We start from the raw sequence: 21,296 nt of genomic DNA, 5'->3' as shown, positions 1-21,296 counted from the left end.
ACTCACTCACTCATCCTCATACACACCCCCCCAACTCACTCACTCATCCTCATACACACCCCCCCCAACTCACTCACTCATCCTCATACACCCCCCCCCCAACTCACTCACTCATCCTCATACACACCCCCCCAACTCACTCACTCATCCTCATACACACCCCCCCAACTCACTCACTCATCCTCATACACACCCCCCCAACTCACTCACTCATCCTCATACACACCCCCCCAACTCACTCACTCATCCTCATACACACCCCCAACTCACTCACTCATCCTCATACACACCCCCCCAACTCACTCACTCATCCTCATACACACCCCCCCCAACTCACTCACTCATCCTCATACACCCCCCCCAACTCACTCACTCATCCTCATACACACCCCCCCCAACTCACTCACTCATCCTCATACACCCCCCCAACTCACTCACTCATCCTCATACACCCCCCCAACTCACTCACTCATCCTCATACACACCCCCCCAACTCACTCACTCATCCTCATACACACCCCCCCCAACTCACTCACTCATCCTCATACACACCCCCCCCAACTCACTCACTCATCCTCATACACACCCCCCCCAACTCACTCACTCATCTTCATACACCCCCCCCAACTCACTCACTCATCCTCATACACCCCCCCAACTCACTCACTCATCCTCATACACCCCCCCCCAACTCACTCACTCATCCTCATACACCCCCCCCCCAACTCACTCACTCATCCTCATACACCCCCCCCCCAACTCACTCACTCGTCCTCATACACACACCCCCCAACTCACTCACTCGTCCTCATACACACCCCCCCAACTCACTCACTCGTCCTCATACACACCCCCCCAACTCACTCACTCATCTTCATACACCCCCCCCCAACTCACTCACTCACTCATCCTCATACACACCCCCCAACTCACTCACTCTATTTGTATTTTCACTGCAGTTATTTTACGTCTAATTCTTTAAATTCAGGTTAAAACACTACTTTAAAACATTGTTCACAGCTAAAGAATGTTGAATAAAAAATACGGTGGTGAAAAATGGTTTTTGTGCTAATTTAAGAGTAGTTAAAACAGGCCGGTCAGTTTTGACCAGGAACACTAAAGTAAGGGATGGGAGGTGAAGAGGGCAGGAGGGTTAAGAAGGTTACTGTTTCTGCAAGTTACTAAGCTAGAGCTCAGCAAATAAATTGGGGTGGGACAACAGCTGTCAAAGCCCCACCTTCACCTTTACTGCAAAATATACAGCATTTCAAAAAGTGCAGAGCATACAGAATCAGCTCTCTACGACAAACCTAAAATAGCATTTACGAATCACTAGTACAGAAAGGTGGGGATGCTAGGCGACCTCTAATAATCCAAACGAGAGTTAGGCTCTCCTGGAGTGACTGACCTCCCAGTGACCGCTTTCTGATCAAAGTGTCCAAAAGGCAGGCGACTTTTTCAACGTATCATTCGGTTTCTCTTACCGCTTTAGTACAGCACAAAACAACGTCCTTGCGTGTTTGGTAGTGAATCCTAGTGATTCGGGGTGTGCTGTTTGTTTTGGAGGTTTGTTATTCAGCTCACAGACCACCTCCCAGAGTGAGGTGGGGACTCGGCACTGCTCGCTTTTTAACAGCCACTCTTTACAGATGGTGCGTGTCAGTTCAGCGCTGAACAGAGAAGGCGAAGGAAGAAGACCATCATTTCTTCTCCCTATCACGCCGGGAAACACCAAACACAGAGAGATTTCCCCAACTATCTAGCCTCTCTGTGCATTGAGACATGTACAGGTATCTGGGGGAGCTGCTTACCCGGGCAGCCGGCAGTGGCGCCGTGGCCTCGGCCTACGCCGACGCGGGACTGCCGGCCTCAGCCTCCCTGCTTCGGCTTCAGCGCTACAGCCAGGTCGTGGACAAAGAGGATGACCCGAACTTCTTCAGGATGGTGGAGGGCTTCTTCGACCGAGGTGCGGCGATAGTCGAGGACAAACTCGTGGAGAGTTTGAAGACCAGAGAGACGCCGGAGCAGAAGAGGCACCGAGTGAGGGGAATCCTGAAGATCATCAAACCGTGCAACCACGTCCTGGCCGTCTCCTTCCCCCTGAAGCGCGATAACGGGGAGTGGGAGATTGTAGAGGGCTACAGGGCCCAGCACAGCCAGCACAGGACTCCCTGCAAAGGGGGTAAGTTAGATAAGCAAACGAGCTCATGACATCGCAGAACTGGGAGGATTTTAGCTAGCGCACCGTGCTAACACGCTAGCTAACGTTGGCTAGCGTTAGTTAGCTGTAAACAGCTCTGAGTTGGGGGGGGAGAGGGGGGTTCAGGGGGCTGACGGTGTAACGTTAGTTATAATGTTCAACAGTCTTAACACCAAACGTTGCTTGAGAGGTCACATTTGGTTCAAATAATCCATGTTTAAAACCTCTCGGCGCTGGTTTTGGTTTAGGTTTCGCTGTTGCCCGTCCCTCTATCCGCATCCTCACTGCTGCGGAGCGGAGCTGGAGTCTGTCAACAGCTGAAGAAGTTAAATCGAAACTTCTGCTAGTGCAGTTCAGCTTATGGCCGATAGTCCAGCAGCTACTTTAGCTTTACCTCAGCAAAATGACCAGCGTCTGCAGGGTGCTAATAGTCAGTGGTGGACAGTAACTAAGTAAATGTAATGAGTTTCTGTACTTAAGTAGTTTTTTCCTGTATCTGTACTTTACTTAAGTATTTCCACTTTGGGCGACTTTTTATTTCACTCCACTACATTTCAGAGTCTAATATCTGACTTTTCACTCCACTACATTGTGAGAAATCTGTCGTTCCTTTTGTTTTTTGTGTCTATAAAAACGTAACATGTCAAAACAAAAGAAGCGCAAAGCCAGAGCGCCAGTGATGAACTAACCTAACCTGTAAATAGACCACAATATAGAAATATTTCCACATATGCAGTCGTGACTGGCCTGTTTCTTTTTTTCTGAGTTCATACAAACACTTTCATTTTATAGTAAATCAGTTTGGGTTAGTTTATGTTTATGAACAGAGGCCTACAGATCAACACAGTAAAGGAGCTCATCTGTGATCCTGAGTTTAAAGCCAGTTTTTATTCAGCTTGTAACTAATTTACAAAGTAATCTTAAACTGAAACTTTGCTTGTGTGTAAAAAGTGATTTCAGAGCCACTCGGTTCTCCCTGATGGAAACTGTTTACCTTCAGTGTTTTGTGCTTATGATCATTTTAAAAGACGTCAGCATCACTAATTAATGACGTTCTATTAAAAGACTGGTTTACCAAGAGAGACGCTGGAGGACTTTCACCTGAAATGAGTTCATGAAGCCAGTCTGGTTATAAAAATGATAAAAGGACCAGATCAGAGCCAGAATTACTCTTTTAGTACTTTTACTTTCGATACTTAAGTACATTTGCAGGCAAATACTTTAGTACTTTTACTCAAGTGGAGGTCTAGAGTAAGGACTTCTACTTTTACTGGAGTAATATTTTACTTCGTGTAAGTCCATTTAGTTACGAGATTGGAATATGTTCTGCTCAAGTGTCTAAAGCAGGATTCAGACAGAACCATCAGCCTGTCCTTTGGAAATGCTGTCCTGGTTGTTCTGTTCTTTATGTTGCTCTTTGGACCTACTCACTCCTCCATGTCTGAGGTATGGGTTCCCTTTGAATATGAAGCTTGAACTGGACAGCATGTTATTCAGCAGCTTGTGATATTTTTCTTTGGTTAGTCAGGGAATGAATATCCTGACCTTTTCCACGGATTGACATTTGAGTACAAAGGCCATCTTATGTCTGTCATAAAGTGGAAGCATATTCCACCTTAACTTGAACATCTTTATTTGTTTGCATATCATTCATTTCTCTAATGCACTAGATACTAATCACTTTACATGTGGACAGTGGAACAACTTTTAACTCCTCCAGCCGGTTTCCAACTTTTGTTCATGTAGTTAGATTTCCAGTTTTTCTGGAAGACAGTGGCCTTGTAGGAAGCAAACTGCCTCAGTTACTGCAGTACAGCACTACTACTTATTATACTTGTGCCAGTGATAGCTTGTAAAACAGTAGCTTAAGTAGGAGTTCAGTGGTTGTAGGAAGGGCTGGACGTCTGCAGTGTTGTTTGAGTTGTACTCTGCTGCATTACTCACAGAACCAGATGCTGAGCCTTAGCTGATGAAGTGCATCTCTTTTCGTGTGATCTGTGTAGTTCATTGTATCATGAACACACCCTGTTTCACTGCTGAAGAGAAACCAACCTTTCCTGATGTCTCACTCACCAGCTAACTGAAGATGGAGGTTATTTTGTTCATCGTGCATGCGTTGACTTATCAGCCTCATTCACAGAGGCTGGAGAATGCTGTTTGTGATTGTATGACTGAAAAGATCACTCTAATAGAGTGAGTTGTCCTGCTGCTGTGTAATCCTTCAAAAGTGTTTTTTTCCCAGTTAATAATGAAGCTTTTTACATCCTCAGAGTTATACTTTTTATATCAGATCATTGTTTAACAAGTGCTTGTAGCTGAAGGCAAGTCTGGGATAGTTATTCTTCAGCCACACCCAGATTGAGGCGCTTCCTGACTTACTTTTTCCAAATAGCAGAGGGACTGAGTCATCATGTCGGCTGGTTTTCTGCCTGCTCTGCCCAACTTTGTTTCCCTTCTTTTGTGGTTCTTTTTTAATGTCCAGCAGCTGAAACCATTTAAAATCTTCCACTGCAACCAAACAACATGCTGCATGAAGCGATGCATGAGTCACAAAATTCAGAGCTTTATTTGAAACAGTACAGTGGTGTCTTTTTTCTAAATTTTATTTTTAAAGATTCGGCGCCTGGAAATGTGCCTTATGTTAATGTTGTTAGTTTATCAGAGCATTCAGCATTATAAAAGTACAATATTTGAAACAAAAGCCATAATCTAATAGCCTCAAACTAACATGCTAGATAGGTCCATATGATCCAGTACATAATGCTGCTGTACAGTTGTGTTCAATATTACATGCATTGTTTCATTCCTAAAAAATGTATTTGCTCTGTGTAAGGCAGTGTTTATCAGTGAAAGTGGAGGATGATCTTAAAATACTATACTTTCTGATTAATAGGATTACAGTGCAGCCAGTGTATTTGTAGGGATCTGACTAATATGGCTAATGTGAGGGGACTTTCACATTGCCCGTAGTTTCCATAATGACCAAAGTGATGGAGCTGTGCTCTGCTTGTGAGCAAAGTGCATACAGAGAAAACATGTATAATGTGCATAAAAGTTGGTCACATTCATATTTTGCACCTGTTTCCAGGTATTCGTTACAGCACAGAGGTGTCTGTTGACGAAGTGAAGGCTTTGGCTTCTTTGATGACGTACAAATGTGCTGTTGTTGGTGAGTGAGGTTTTATTATTATTATTATTATTATTATTATTATTATTATTATTATTATTTAGCTACTGTCTTCAGCTTGAATATCTTAATGTGAACAGGCATGACTAATTAAATTGCTCATCTATAGATGTACCTTTTGGAGGAGCAAAGGCTGGAGTGAAGATCAACCCCAAGGATTACTCTGTAAGTTGTTATTTTTTGTGATATCCATTGCGTTTTGAGTTTTAAAAATTGGGGATATGGTCATGTAGTTGTAAAGGTAATGCAGCTTACTAGTTCATTTATCATGTGCCACCATGGAATGTTAACAGGGCTAACTTCATGTAATACATTTCATGATGTACTTTTGAAGTGAAGGATTGAAGACTTGTGATTTTTACTGTTTTTACTTGTGATTTGGACTGGTTTTCCAGATTTCCTCACTTCCAGGTGCCCGTGCAGCGTATAATTGCCTGTTTGGCATGATTTATTTTTGGCAGCAAGTGCTTGGATGTATTGAGTTGTGGAGTCATCAGTTGGCACTTAATGCAGCTGAGAAAGCCCCCTGACTTAGAGTTGGCACAGCGGATCAAGTGAAGGCCCTATAGCTGGATCTGTTCTTGGCTTTTGTTGATTTATTTTGAAGCAAATCTAATTGTCATATTCGTCAAGTTTACATTTTTTTGGATATCACATGGTAAGTAAAGAACACGACTCCTGTCCCAAAAGATGGTCAGCAAGTCTAGCATTTCTCAAATGATCGTGAAACTATGGGAAAATAATAACTAATTAACTTATAATTTATGGAAATATAAGCATTGATTTAGCACACATCATCTTTTTACAACAACCTGTTAATGTCTGCATGTAAATAGGATAGGAATGGATTGCATATAGTACCTTTTATAAATTTAGGCTGTTTTGTTTTTCATATATATGTTATATTTTTCATAAACAAACAAAAGAACATATTCTTTATCCATTGCATGATGGTCCCTCTTTTCCAGAACAAAGCTATCAGCATTTTGCCTCTGTAATACATATGTCAAATAAGAAAATTAATTGATTAATTAAATAATTAAAGCTTCCCATAATATACTTTTTAGGGAAAATACCCAAAATAAAAAGTTTCAGAGGTAGCTCTATAGACAAAAATAGATTGAGACACTTCTTTCCAGAACTCCTAGACTACATTGCAACCCCACCTGCAATGCAACAGTAGATTTTTCAGCATCAGAAAAAAATCAGGAAACATGTATTTAATGGAAAATTACACAGAACCCTTCAATACTAAGTAAAATATGAAGTTTGGCAGTACTTAATATGTTCACCCTTTACTGATGTGCACCCTGCTGCTGCTTCTATCCTAACCTAATCTGTCCTTCCAATCTTAAAACCAGTCATTTGTAACTGTGTCCTCCTGACACAACCTGTTTCCAAAGGAGTCACTGACATTGTTTGCTTTAAAAGAGACACTAATATTCACACAAGCAACTATTGTTTTGCTTTAACTAGAACTGGCCATTATTTATTCAAAATGCAGCAAAACAGCATCAGTGCACCAGGAGGTCTTTTAAACCAAGACACCTGGCAATAAAACTAATTTCTCAGTAATAGGAGTTAAATGATGATTGCATCTTTATAATCATTGTCTTTTTTTGTCATTTAGGACAATGAGCTGGAGAAAATCACAAGACGGTTCACCATTGAGCTGGCAAAGAAGGGATTTATCGGTAAGTAAATTCGACTTTTGCTTCTTTGCCAGAAGCAGAGAGTGGAGTGCTCTTAAATGAACAGCTTCCGAAGCCTGAAGTGGGTGGAAAAATCAACTGATCATTAGAAAAGAAGTGCTGTGGGGAGAGTTTGTTCCAAAAGTGATGCAGTTTGCTGAGTATGCTTTGGTTTATATGCTTAAAGAAGTTTTATGCTGTATATGCAACCTTGGCAACAGTATCAGTACAACATTGTGGTGTTCATGCCATCACAGTGCAGTATAACGCTGAGTGAATGTGGTTTTGCTGCCCTTTGTTTTTGCTTCTTGGACATTATTAACAAGCTTTAAAGAACATTGGCAAAAATGCCATTTATTCTAATGAGATTGCCATGCACAAAAGTTTTAAGTATGACATTTAATTGCGCTTTATTGATTTCAAGTGATCCTTATTTTGTTGTGTAACTAAACATGCTAGATATACGTGTAGCTAAGGCATCATTTGCTTGGTGGCAAATGAATTGTCCTTTCCAGCCTGCCTACGTTCTGTTAGCTATATCAACACAATCAATCAGGTAAGAAGGGAGGTGGTCTAGCTGTGGTCTAGTGGTTGTTTTTTCCAATATTTTTAATTGCAAAAATATTTCAATTGAAACGGTTTCTTCTTTGAATATCTTGCCGTTCTGCTTAAAGGTCAGAAACCAGTCTTACTGGCGGCTGTTTGTCCACCCAAATATGCATCATCCTTACTAGAATTTTCTGAACTACTGTCTGTCTTGGTAACTAATCATGATGGAATTCTTCTGACTGGTGATTTTAAATTTTCATGTTGATGAGAAAAAAAGCAGAATTCATGCAGTTTTCAACACATTTGAGACGCGTTCATGGTAGCACTAGACTTAGTCATGGAACAAGGTTTATTTATTAACATATGGAATTTTGGATATCAGATCACTAATGTGTTTTTTTTTAGTACGTCTGCTTCTGTTGATGTGATAGAAGAAAAATGGTATTTTAACACAGCGGCTGCTTTTAGTAACACTCAACATTCCACACCTGCTCTACAACTCAACAGTGCATAAAATGGTCATCAGTTTTAACTGTAAGCTAAGATCTGTTCTAGATAGTGTTGCACAGAAAAGACTAGAGTCCACAAAAATGCCATGGAAAAATGAAAAGATAAACCAGTTGAAAAGGGACTGCCACAAAGCAGAGTGGAAATAGAGGAAAACTAAACTAACTTCACTGTAACCTTCTTAAAAAGTGTATTAATATTAATAGCAATGCGGTGCGAACAGAGAGACAGAAATACCACTCGCAACGTATTAATGTCAACGGACGCAGTTTTTTCAGTAATTAATTGCCTGTTAAATCCTTAATTAACCAGTTATTTTCAGTGAGGCTTCTCTGTCAAAATGTATCGATTTTGCAACATTTAGTCACTCCAGAACTTCCAGTAATAGACTCTATTTTTATTCATCAGTAAAACACTATAACTAGTTTTAAGAAGATTAATGAGACAAAACTTCAACAGAAGTTGTCGTGCAAATGTATCGACCTGTATTTCAGATTCAATTCTGACAGCCTGTGTGTTGGACACTGAATTTCTTTGGAAACAAGCACTTTTTTCAGACAACTCAAAACGGCAGTTGTAAGACCTTTTGGGAAGCGTAAACTTGATTTCTCCGTTTTTAACAACTACAGATCTCTAACTTATATTTTTAGTAAAATAATTGAAAAAATCATTAAAATTGTTGTATTTTATTGATATTTTTATCTTGTGCATTTAAATTTGCATTTTCTGCTATTGCTTTTATTTGTTACATTTTTATTATTTGTTCATTTTATGTTTATCTTTTTTCTGTTCTTGCTGTTGTTTTTACTTTGTACTGTAAAGCATGAGCTGAAATTTTAATGTATGAAAGTTGCTATATTCAAAGTAGATTATTTTTATTATTATTATTATTAATAATAATAATAATAATAATAATAATATTTGGTAGCTTACTGTTAGGGGTGAAATAGATTGTAAATTAATAACCCACTCTAAATTTAGATGTTGGGTATTTTCAATCTTAACAGGAGTTCCTTATTAGAGTGTGTTTGTTTTATTGTGTGGTTGTTTTTCCCCCCAAAGTTTTGTAAAGCTTTTTGAACTTCACAACTGTTGCTGCAAAAAATGCATTTGTGGGCAATTCATGAATCATTTGCATTTTTAAAAAGGCTTGGCGTGTCCTTACTTACAAAGGCTTTATACTGCTTTTATTTATTTATTTATTTATTTATTAACTCTGGCCAGTGGTGGATCAATGGTACATTTTAAAGCTCCCTTCTCTTCTTATCTCAGGGCCTGGCATTGATGTCCCTGCTCCTGACATGAGCACTGGAGAGAGGGAAATGTCTTGGATTGCTGACACTTACGCAAACACTATGGGTCACCACGTAAGTCTGCTGTCTTGCTGATTAGTTTGAGCTCACTAAGATATGGGATGAGGTCTGTTCTGTTGACTTTGCTGATAGTAAGTTTCAAATCCTTTGTACAGGGGCTAATTTGTTAACATAGTCACATAAACCATAGCTTGTATCTCTAGAGGAGCAGGTATTTTTTCCATGATGTATGATATGACAATATTTGCCTTCCTGAAATGGTTACCACTGCCTGCTCTCCTTACAATAGAATAAAAAAAAAAACCTTTTAGTTCCACTCATGGCCCCTCCTCTGTTGTCACCCTGATTTAGAGCAGTGATTGACTCTTTGACCTGTTCTCAGGCTTTGAACTCTGTGAACTCTGTGTTACTGTGGTGATGGGAAGGCTTGATGACAATTACCGCTCTGAAACTGTTGTTCTCTGTGCTTTGTAAGTGGAGTAGGTGGGAAAATACCAGGTCAAATCGGTGAAACCTAAACGTAGGTGTAGAAACGGCGCCTAAGTGTTTTGGAATATTGTGATTCTGTGGAACACAGATGACCCAAAATATTTGCTTTTTGTGAACGTGACTGTTTCCCAGCAGTGCACAATATCTTTCAGCCTTTATTAATTCAAAGCCACACAGTGCAGAGTACACAGTCCTGTCCCATGCCTGACTATGTGCAAGGCTCTGCTTTTCACTGTGCTGTTAAGAATAGAAGAATAGAGTAGAATTTACAACCATTTGTCTCAGTGGTTGCACACTGTGAAATTAGACCTCTGCATTTAACCCATCCATGCAGTGAAACACCCACATACATGCACACTAGTGAGAACACACACTAGGGGGCAGTGAGAACACTTGCCCAGAGCAGTGGGCAGCCCTATCCACGGCGCCCGGGGAGCAATTGGGGGTTAGGTGCCTTGCTCAAGGACACTTCAGTCATGAACTGTCAGCCGAGGGGATCGGACCGGCAACCTTCCGGTCACAGGGCTGGTTCCCTAACCTCCAGCCCACGACTGCCCCGTGACTAGATGTCTGCTTATACTGTAATGGGTGTAAATGTATACAGTATTCTGTTTTGGTTAGTAGGGCAAGCTGAAAATTATGGATGGTGTAACTCTCTCCAGTCGTCCATTCATAAAAAGACAGCAAAAAAGCAGCAGTCCGGTATGAATCTTGGATCAAATATCAGCTGTGTATTTTCACCTATTTACACAGTGATGGTACTGCTCAGATTTTTGAGTTGTCATTAAAGCTTAATGTTCAGTTTTATCATTAAAATTACACAAAATGTAAAACTTAAAATAATAAACCATAAACCAAAAGTTCTGCAAGAACTTTTTTATTTAAAAATTACAGGTCTGCAAAAATGAATGGAGGCGTAGGTATTGTAACTGTTGGGGTATACAGTCAGATATCGACAATGATTTCTGAATTATTATTTGTGTCTGTCTCATGATTCATGTCTGTTCTATTTACCTAGCAAATGACCTTGATTTACTAAGATACAAAAGGCATCTTAAGGGTGTTTAAAAATGTGATCTGCTTTTTAATTAGCTTTCTCAAATGCTCTGCTTTCATAGAAAAGCTCCTTTTCTGCTTTTTTTGTGAACGCTTTCTTTTTTTTGATGATTCTTTTGTACCTTTTGTTGCTTATTCACCTACCCAGGACATCAACGCTCATGCTTGTGTGACAGGAAAGCCCATCAGCCAGGGTGGAATCCACGGCAGAATCTCAGCCACCGGCCGAGGAGTCTTTCACGGCATTGAGAACTTTGTCAATGAGGCTGCTTACATGAGTCAGCTGGGCTTATCTCCTGGCTTTGGAGACAAGACCTTTGTTATTCAGGTATGAGGAAACCGTGCAGTAACAATGCCACATCGTGTGCACTGCAGTAACATTTGCGGGGGAGGATTGCGTGTGCTGTATTAATTAGAGCAAATTAGATTAACATATTTCATTAGTGATGAGACGGCTTTGTAAATCTATATGGGCATTAAGGAGCTGGTGACAGGACACATCCTTTTAATTAAAACTCATCAGGGCTGATGTGTGACAGAAGGATAGCAGCAAGAGTGAAAGGGAAGGTTTACAAGACAGTAGTGCGTCCTGCTATGATGTCTGGTTTGGAGACTGTGGCTCTGTCTAAAAGACAGGAGGCTGAGCTGGAGGTGGCGGAGATGAAGATGCTGAGATTTTCGTTGGGAGTGACGAGGCTGGACAAGATTAGAAATGAGCAGATCAGAGGGACGGTGAAGGTGGAGCAGTTTGGAGATAAAGCCAGAGAGGCCAGGTTGAGATGGTTTGGACATGTGTTGAGGAGGAATAGTGGATATATTGGGCAAAGAATGTTGGAGATGGAGCTGCCGGGTAGAAGAAGAACAGGTAGACCTCAGAGAAGGTTTATGGATGTAGGAGGTGGGCATGGAGATGGTTGGTGTGAAAGTAGAGGAGGCAATGGATAGGGCAAGATGGTGGCAGCTGTGGCGACCCCTAAAGGGAGCAGCCGGAAGAAAGAAGAATGTTCTATAGGCCTACTTGTTCTTAAAGGGAGAAGAAGCATATGATGTATAGCAGTAGTGCATTAGTGACGTGATGCAGCTCACGAGCCAGGTTTATGCTTAAATGCTGACTCTGCTGCTGGCTTTGATTACTCAACGTTTGAGAATGCTGCAGCTTACTCTTGATGCACAGTGTACACTGATCAGGTCTTACTCCATTCATCTAGATTTCTGATTTCTCTGTTAAAGTCAGCCTGAAATCGAAATTGATTTTTTTGGCATTATTAGCTCATGTCTGTGGTTATGTTAAACACAACGTATGATTTAAAAGACAAATGAGAAGATTTGCTAAGAGATGCACTAAATACTGACAGTGTGCCGACACTTTGCGCTGGTTGGGGTGGCCAGTTCAAAGTAGTTCATTTGACTTGCATGATTTTTTTATATAGAACTTTAATCCTTGTCTAATTAAGGTTCAAACTGTGACCCATTACATTAAATTTCGACTTAAAATTAGTTATTAGTTTTTGAAAAAGTTTTATTTCAACATGAGTCATTATTTAGGAGGGAAAGATATTATTTTGATATAATACAGCAAAAAAAAATGATGCAATAATCTTGACTTTTGGCTGGTGATATGAGTTGATGTTTCATGCCACGTGCCTTTGGAAAACACATGATACTGTAAAATCCCTGTTTGATGTCACTGGTTTCACTGAGTGTGATCAAAGGCTGACATTTCTGCTAAAGAAGCCACAGTGTGACTAAAATAACAAGTATCTTCAGGAAATCAGGGGTTACAGAGCCAAAAGAGTTTAAATATTTGCTTTTGCAATCCTTTAGAAAAACGGTCCATTTGTTATTTAGGCAAAAGCTTCTCCTCAGACACTGATAATTGTGGTAAAATATATCCAGTGTTAGGACTTATCAGTTGAAAATAGTTTTTCTGAGACTTTTTTGTTTTTTTTTCTTCATAAAATTAAGAATGATGTAACATGGTACCCATTTACAGATGGTTTTCTCATAAAAATAATTAAATGTCTTTTTTTTTGAGCATGGACAATGGCAGCTTTGTTGGCACCAAAACGAAGATGAGTTTTTCTCAGGCGTTAAACGGTGCACAGTCAGTATTTACTCTACGTTTTGGTAAATCAGAGTAGGTGCTTTGTTACATTAATTTCCTCCCAGTATTTTACACTTTAAAAGGAAACACCGCAATAAGGCAAAAGCGGTGGCATAAAAAGGCATAAAAATCTCTTTATGGGTGCCAAAAGTTGCAATAGCCACTTTTCTTTTTTCTTTTATATACACTGCTCAAAAAAATAAAGGGAACACTCAAATAACACATCCTAGATCTGAATGAGTGAAATATTCTCATTGAATACTTTGTTCTGTACAAAGTTGAATGTGCTGACAACAAAATCACACAAAAATCATCAATGGAAATCCAATTTATTAACCAATGGAGGCCTGGATTTGGAGTCACACACAAAATTAAAGTGGAAAAACACACGACAGGCTGATCCAACTTTGATGTAATGTCTTTAAAACAAGTCAAAATGAGGCTCAGTATTGTGTGTGGCCTCCACGTGCCTGTATGACCTCCCTACAACGCCTGGGCAGCTCCTGATGAGGTGGCGGGTGGTCTCCTGAGGGATCTCCTCCCAGACCTGGACTAAAGCATCCGCCAACTCCTGGACAGTCTGTGGTGCAACGTGGCGTTGGTGGATGGAGCGAGACATGATGTCCCAGATGTGCTCAATCGGATTCAGGTCTGGGGAACGGGCGGGCCAGTCCATTGCTTCAATGCCTTGCAGGAACTGCTGACACACTCCAGCCACATGAGGTCTAGCATTGTCCTGCATTAACCCAGGGCCGACCGCACCAGCATATGGTCTCACAAGGGGTCTGAGGATCTCATCTCGGTACCTAATGGCAGTCAGGCTACCTCTGGCGAGCACATGGAGGGCTCTGCGGCCCTCCAAAGAAATGCCACCCCACACCATTACTGACCCACTGCCAAACCGGTCATGCTGAAGGAGATACCTAACTAATACCTGAGAGGTATCCGTGTGGGTGTAATAAGAACAGTTAAATCAGTTTTTATTTCTTTTATGCTTTACTGTCGTCATCCATGTCGTGTTGACAGCAGCTAACTTGATGATGGGTCACCAACACGAATGTGGACAGTCAAGGCAAATTTGTGAGAGTAACTGTGCATTTAGGCTTTACCAGGTACACTGAGAGCTCAATAAAGCTATAGTTCGCTGTGATGGCAGCCAAACAGACATGCAACCTGTGAGTGATTGTATTGTTTTAGGACTGTTTGACCTTTTATGAATTTTTGAGTCACATCTCAAACTTTGCCACAAGGTGGCATTAGTAAATTATAATGCAGAGGTACAAAACGGTTGGAAATTTGACTTGATTTTAACTGCCTGTTTGATATTAGACAGTGTTTTATAAGAGAATGTTATATTCTGAGATTTAAGGACTGGAACATACATGGATGATTTTTTTTTTTTTTTTTTTTTTTTTTTTTTTTTTTTTTTTTTGAGAAGGAGTTGTATTATCTGACCTTGACGTGTTTGATGTAATCCTGTGCCCTTCTATTTTGTCTTTGTCTATGCGGGATCATCGATTATCAAGCATTTTACGTGCTAAGGCAGGTGCATTAGAGCAAAGAAAACCTGAAAATGTGCCATGAATAAGATCTTGGATTCATTACCACTGCTTTGAATGATGAATGTTTAATTTGACCATGACTGATAAAGTCTTGCTGTTTTGATGTTCTGGCGTAGGGCTTTGGTAACGTGGGCCTGCACTCCATGCGCTACCTGCACCGCTTTGGGGCCAAATGTGTGGGAGTAGGAGAGCTGGATGGAAGTATCTGGAACCCTAATGGCATTGACCCCAAAGAGCTGGAGGACTACAAACTGGTGAGTCTATGAAGTTTCAATGAACTAACTAGTTATGCAATCATTACATTTGATTTATATTTTGTGTTGACAAGTTTGAGTCTGCACCTTAGAGATTTCCTTTTGTTTTGATTGTAAGAAATGACAAAATGTGAGAAACAAAAAATGTTTCTATCTATAAAACAAGATGCACAGTGCTGGCTTTCCTAATAAAATATCTTCTACTTAAAAACCCAATCATGGTATGGATTGAAAATTTAGAGCGCTTTGTCTCATTGTGAATCTTTTGGCAAATCAGAATTGCAGGTTGAGCTGATGTGTTTCTCAATAACAGTCAAAGGTTGCCATCTAGTGGTTATACAGTCGCATAAGGACAAGAGTGTGCGTGAAGATATCACTGTATCGATGTATTGTGTTCTCTTTCTGACATAAAATGACAGCTGACCTGTCTGTCTTCAGGCTCATGGTACTATTGTAGGCTTTCCCAATGCCACACCCTACGAGGGCAGCATCTTGGAGGCAGACTGTGATATTTTGATCCCTGCTGCCAGCGAGAAACAGCTGACCAAAAACAATGCCAGCAGCGTCAAAGCTAAGGTTGGATGCCAGTTTTGCTACCTGCGCCGCATCAGTTATGATATTATTTTGAGTTAATGTTCTGCAAGTGGTGGTTTAACTTTTTTTTTTTTTTTTTTTTTTTTTTTTTTTTTTTTGTAGCTCCACATCAAGAGCTTGCCAAGATTAATATAAACATTTATTTAATTCATGCTTGGGTCTGTTAATGTTAAATTTTGTTACGCTCTTCCAGCTGAAGTTTAGTTGTATGAAGAGTGCCAGGCAATAAAGTTGCTGCTACCGTTTTCTTACAGATCATTGCTGAAGGAGCCAACGGCCCCACCACCCCTGAAGCTGATAAGATATTCCTTGAAAGGAACATTATGGTTATTCCTGTAAGTTTAGCATTCATTGCAGCTTTTCTCATCAGTGCCTTTTTTTATTAAGTTGTGCGCTTGTGTGGTTCATTAGAGCCTAGCAATCCTCCTGTAGATCTACCATCCTAAAGACTATTTAGAACATTCTCAAGATGTAGAGTAGCTGGATTGCGTGTGTTAAAGTGTTGGATGATGGGTCTCCTGGTGCAGAGTTGGGTATCCCAAGCTTGGTGTGGTTGTTCATTAAGCTATTATATTTAACAGGATATGTACCTGAATGCTGGTGGTGTGACTGTCTCCTACTTCGAGTGGCTTAAGAACCTGAACCACGTCAGCTATGGAAGACTGACCTTCAAATATGAGAGAGACTCCAATTACCACCTGCTCAGTAAGTCGTGTGTGTGTGTGTGTGTGTGTGTGTGTGTTATAAAGTGGGGTGCTGAAGTTTGAAAGCACAGAAAATGTGGGGTTTTTTTCATTTCAGCCTAGACATAATTGACCAAAAGTTTTAGAATTCAGAAAAAAAATGAAAACAAAAACTTATCACAAATGAGGCAATATTTAAACATTTTGAAGTTTCTAGGTCACTCTTCAAATTAAGCAAATTTGTGATGCTGTGCATAGTAAGTTCTTTGTGAGGAAAAGGGTCAGGGTTTTTTGTTTTTGTTTTTTCGTTAACTTTTTCTGTCCATTGACGCATGTGTTTAAATGACTCTCGGGTGGATTTGATCTACTCATCAGAGGCACTTTTCCGCTCTCAAGCTTGAGCACACACTGTTGCTTAACCATCTTGTTATGTTCAGCTGTGTAGAACATTGGTTGGTTAGTGTAGTGGTTAACACCTTTGCCTTCTGCGCTGGGTAAGCACCCTACTCTATTCATGATTAGAGTGGATCTCAAGACCATCTTCATTTTCAGACTTCTCCTCGTCTCCTTTTCTATTGTGATCAAGGATGTGTTCCAGACCCTCCTGGGCTGTCTGATTTCTGCTCATATTGCTCATCTTTTCAACTTCTCAGAGTACAGATGCATACTGTAGGTGGGTCTATAGGGCTGTATAGGACATTATGTGTGTACTGCAAGTGGAAAATAATGTAAAACCTTTGTGCTTTCACAAGTGGTCTCAGACTTTTGATCCCCATTGTATGTAACTACCCAATAAGATTTTTCTAAACCTAACCCTAACCTTAAATTGAGTTTTTAAATATAAAATAAAAAACACTTTACAAAGCTATGTTTATTTTGCTTTTCTTGACCCTGTAGATTTCCCCTGTTTTCCTTTATTTTTCCTTCAAAGTCTGAACATTTTTATTTTGAAATTGCATAAAAACAAACACACACACTACCCTGTCCTGCTTTTCTGTGCTGGTGGTGCTGGCATTATTACTGATCACATGATGGAGCTGTTCCAGGAAGAGTAGGCACAGAGGGGCGGCTGCTGTCTGCAGTCTGTCTAGCCTATTTATCTGCATCTCTGTGCTGCGGCCTGTGGCCCAATCTCTAAACGCTCCTTTGCCTGCTCTGTAATCCTTGGGGCTCTTTCAGTGAGAGTGTAGGGGTGGTCGAGAACTGTGAGCTTTTGAAAGCTGAAGCTCTGACTGTGTGAGTCTTCTGGTGCTCATTAGGCAGCATCCAAAGGAAAGATTTTCGCTGTGGCTGTTGTTGCTGCCTGGGTCACATTGCTTAATTTGTGTCAGATGGTTTTAAATATTTTGGATGTGTGTGTGGGTTTTTTTTTTTTTTTTTTTTTTTTTGGTTTTTTTTTTTTTTCCTGCATGCTGTGAATCATTTCTTGAAATAAGCTTTGGAATGAGTTCCTAAACATTTTTTCTCTAACTGAAATTTCTCATTATTAAATTTCTAGCCTCTTTCTTGAGATTGTGAATGACCTGTCTGATTTTAAAAGCACAGACAGACAGACATTTAAATATTTCTCTTCAGTGTCCGTGCAGGAGAGTCTGGAGAGGAAGTTTGGGAAGCATGGTGGATCCATACCTGTCGTCCCCACCTCTGAATTCCAGGACAGGATTGCTGTGAGTGCACAAACGTACTTTATACATGCACGCACATTGCATGAGGTTATTATAGTTTTTATTATAGTTTGTCCTCCACTTCTCTACCTTCACATTAGAACTGTGTTTGAATAGCTCATGTGTGTCCAGTGCATCCTTGGGCTGGAACAGGAGCTAGATATGCAACACAGTTCTGGGATTGCAGTGGTTTTCCTTGCTCCAACCCTGTGGATCCATCCATCCATCCATCCATCCATCCATCCATCCATCCATCTATCCATCCATTATCTTCCGCTTCTCCGGGGTTCAGGTCGCGGGGGCAGCATCCTAAGCAATGAGGCCCAGACCTCCCTTTCCCCAGCCACTTCCACTAGCTCCCCGGGGGGATTCCGAGGTGCTCCCAGACCAGCTGGGCAATATAGTCACGTCAGCGTGTCCTGGGTCTTCCCCGGGGTCTCCTCCCAGGTGGACTTGCCTGTGACACCTCCCGAGGGAGGCGTCCAGGAGGCATCCTAACCAGATGCTTGAACCACCTCAGCTGGCTCCTCTCGACGTGGAGAAGCAGCGGCTCTAGTCCCTCCCGGATGACCGAACTTGTCACCCTATCTCTAAGGGAGAGTCCAGACACCCTGCGGAGGAAACTCATTTCGGCTGCTTGCATTCGCGATCTCATTCTTTCGGTCATTACCCAAAGCTCATGACCATAGGTGAGGGTGGGAACGTAGATCGACTGGTAAATCGAGAGCCTCACCCCTGTGGATTCAACTAATCAGTTATTTAACAAGTTTGAACTGAAGGTTTCCACAGATCCTTTAAGGGTCTTGTAAAGTTTAAAATTATGTTGAAAATTTAAAGTCATAACATTTCTGGAAAATGTCCTCTTTTTACCTGATATAGACATTAAATATAGGCATGTCTCGTCCCAACACGTTTTAAGGGAACAGATATTGGCAAAAATAAGCTCAGGAGCGTAGACGGGCATCATCTACAACCTGCAGCTGTGTCACTTAGTAGTAGGCATGGTAATCTGTTTAGGAAAACCTTTTATGAAACTGAGCAAAACCAGTCTATGGTCACTGAGCATTTTTTAGGAACACTTATAAATCTACTCTGTGCAAGTATTTAATCAGCCAGTCGTGTGGCAGCGGTGCAGTGCATAAAATCATGCAGGGGAATTATCTTGGTGATTTAGACCATGGCATGATTGGTGTCAGATGGGCTGGTATGATTATTTCCATCACTGCTGATCTCCTGAGATTTTCACACAACTAGATTTTCACCCTTGTTGATGAGAGAGGTCAACAGAGAATGCCCAGACTGGTTCAGGCTAACAGAAAGGCAACAATAACTCCGATCACTACTCGGTACAATGGTGGTGAGCAGAAAAGTATCTCAGAATGCAGAAAACGTCAAACTGTGAGGTGGATGGGCTACAACAGCTGGAGATCGGGCTCAGCTTCTATCGGCCAAGAACAGAAATCTGAGGCTGCAGTGGGCACAGGCTCCCCAAAACTGGACAATTGAGGACTGGGAAAAATGTAACCCAGTCCATGAATCTTGATTTCTGCTGAGACACACAGATAGAGGGATCAGAATTTGGCGCCAACTGTGTGAATCCCTAGACCCAACTTGCCTTGTATCAACAGTCCAGGCTGGTGGAGGTGGTGTAATGGTGTAGGGAATGATACTCACTTTGGGTCTGTTAATACAAATCAGGCATCACCACAGCCTACTTGAGTATTGCTGCTGACCATGTGCATCCCTTCATGGCTAGTTTACCCATCTGTCATATGTATATGTCATTTATTAGACACTGTAACATATTGAATCTTGACCTCAGAATTGAAAAATAAAATTGAACAAGGAAATGTGTGAATTACATCTTTAGTGTGCACACACTGTAAGTTGTGCACATGGTGCGAACATTATATTAACATATAAACACAAGACACATAATTAGGTACTCATTTTACTGTATAAAATGCATTGTGTTGAGACGCTACAATACCGTTTTGAATTGAATTTTTAATTTTGTGGATCATTACACACCTACTGAGTACTGCATCAGTCAGTATTATCCAACATTAATGCCTGATTTATTATGGTAATTTGTTTTTTTTGTTTTTTTTTCCCCTTCTCACTGTTGTGTTTGAAATTGGTTACAGGGAGCGTCTGAGAAGGACATTGTGCATTCTGGACTGGCATATACCATGGAGCGCTCTGCCAGGGTTAGTAGATAATGTTGTTTTGACATTTATTGTGCTTTCTTTAAGCTCATAGTCATACCAGTGTCTTGGGTCTTCGTGCGTCGTTTTGTGACTTTAAGCCATTTGATTTGCCTTAGTTATTCATTTATTGAAAGAAGTAAGAAGACATGTTGAGTTATATACAAAGTTTAATTTTATTTTTTTCTTTCTACCAGCAAATCATGCGCACTGCCAACAAGTACAACCTGGGGCTGGACCTGCGGACAGCAGCCTACGTCAACGCCATTGAGAAAGTCTTTAAAGTGTACAACGAGGCCGGCCTCACTTTCACATAAGCAGCTGTCTCAGGGCATCTGCATGTCTGTATGTCTGTCTATCCATATGTACAAACTCTATACATCTCACGTAACTCTTCCCAAGCCAAATGCCACCTTCACATCTTAAGTTTACATGACCTATATTAGTATGTACCGTTTATATACGCACACAGCTTTAGCCTCATTTACTTATTTTATTATTGAAAGTTACTCATGGCTTTTATCCAAGCCATAAAGTCAGAGTTGCTTCTCTCTCTCATGATGCTGTCACCACTGCCCTAGTATGACTGTAATACCTTGATAAACATACCAAAAATGGCTAGTTTTTGTACCTTATTAAGCATGTTTTGATTTTACGCTGTACTCTGTGGGGTTATATTAACACCTTAGTGTTAGTATAGTCTTAACACCAGCTGTTTGAGCATATCAGATACAAAGACCTGTTAAGCCTTAATGTCGCAGCAGCACTCTGTAAAGCACCAGTGCTTTTGTTTTCCATGTCTTTGTTTTTAGCACTCAACCAAAACGTGTCATGCAAATGGTCAACAAGGAGGACAAACGCACGAAAGATGACTTACTCAGGCTTTTCATATGTTACTGAAGTTGCACAGAAACATTTACCTTTGCTGCACTTCACCCTGATGGCTTAATCACTTTATTATTAGAATGAAATGGAATTATGGTGCTCTTTTGCCTAACAGGGTCATTTCTTTATCGGAATGCTTCTGTTCCTAATGGTGTGGACAAGGTCTTAATGATTAAAATGCTGAATTTATGCAACTTCTATGTATATGGAAGGGACTATATTTGGGTACAAAGGGTTTATTTCTGTGTCAGGTCACTTCTGAGTATGAAAGAGTTCTTGCATTAATTTGGATGGAGGGGGAGAATTTGTATGGCCTTGTTTAAGATAAAATAAAATACAATTTAAACACAA

The 21,296-nt window shown here is 40.7% G+C and overlaps 2 protein-coding genes across 5 annotated transcripts in view; one reads left to right on the top strand and one right to left on the bottom strand.

Moving 5' to 3' along the window:
• Positions 1-1,950, bottom strand: part of shld2 (shieldin complex subunit 2) — a 14,024-nt gene extending 12,074 nt beyond the window's left edge. For 3 of the 4 annotated variants that reach the window (XM_037538549.1, XM_037538552.1, XM_037538551.1), the window contains exon 1: positions 1,812-1,950. The gene's annotated coding sequence lies outside the window, so the exon portion shown is untranslated. Of the gene's footprint in view, positions 1-1,484; positions 1,611-1,811 lie in introns of those variants that run through there. The other variant, XM_037538550.1, reaches the window with a different exon arrangement.
• glud1a (glutamate dehydrogenase 1a) lies at positions 1,347-21,296 on the top strand. The gene is made up of 13 exons (XM_017715874.2): positions 1,347-2,182; positions 5,289-5,369; positions 5,497-5,552; positions 7,018-7,081; positions 9,407-9,501; positions 11,141-11,320; positions 14,775-14,912; positions 15,351-15,488; positions 15,761-15,841; positions 16,088-16,211; positions 17,765-17,856; positions 20,001-20,063; positions 20,258-21,296. The coding sequence occupies exons 1-13, from the start codon at positions 1,783-1,785 to the stop codon at positions 20,375-20,377; spliced, it is 1,632 nt and encodes a 543-aa protein (XP_017571363.1). The 5' UTR covers positions 1,347-1,782; the 3' UTR covers positions 20,378-21,296.

The sequence above is a fragment of the Pygocentrus nattereri genome, chromosome 5 (assembly GCF_015220715.1).
Source record: "Pygocentrus nattereri isolate fPygNat1 chromosome 5, fPygNat1.pri, whole genome shotgun sequence".
Classification (NCBI taxonomy): Eukaryota; Metazoa; Chordata; class Actinopteri; order Characiformes; family Serrasalmidae; genus Pygocentrus; species Pygocentrus nattereri.
Note: the sequence above shows the minus strand (reverse complement) of the source record. Positions and strands in the feature narration are given on the sequence as shown.

Coding starts and splice junctions, on each gene's coding strand:
- glud1a (XM_017715874.2), top strand. CDS start 1,783: ATGTACAGGTATCTGGGGGAGCTGCTTACCCGGGCAGCCGGCAGTGGC. Junction 17,857..20,000: donor AATTCCAGGACAGGATTGCT/GTGAGTGCACAA, acceptor AATTGGTTACAG/GGAGCGTCTGAGAAGGACAT. Junction 20,064..20,257: donor CCATGGAGCGCTCTGCCAGG/GTTAGTAGATAA, acceptor TCTTTCTACCAG/CAAATCATGCGCACTGCCAA.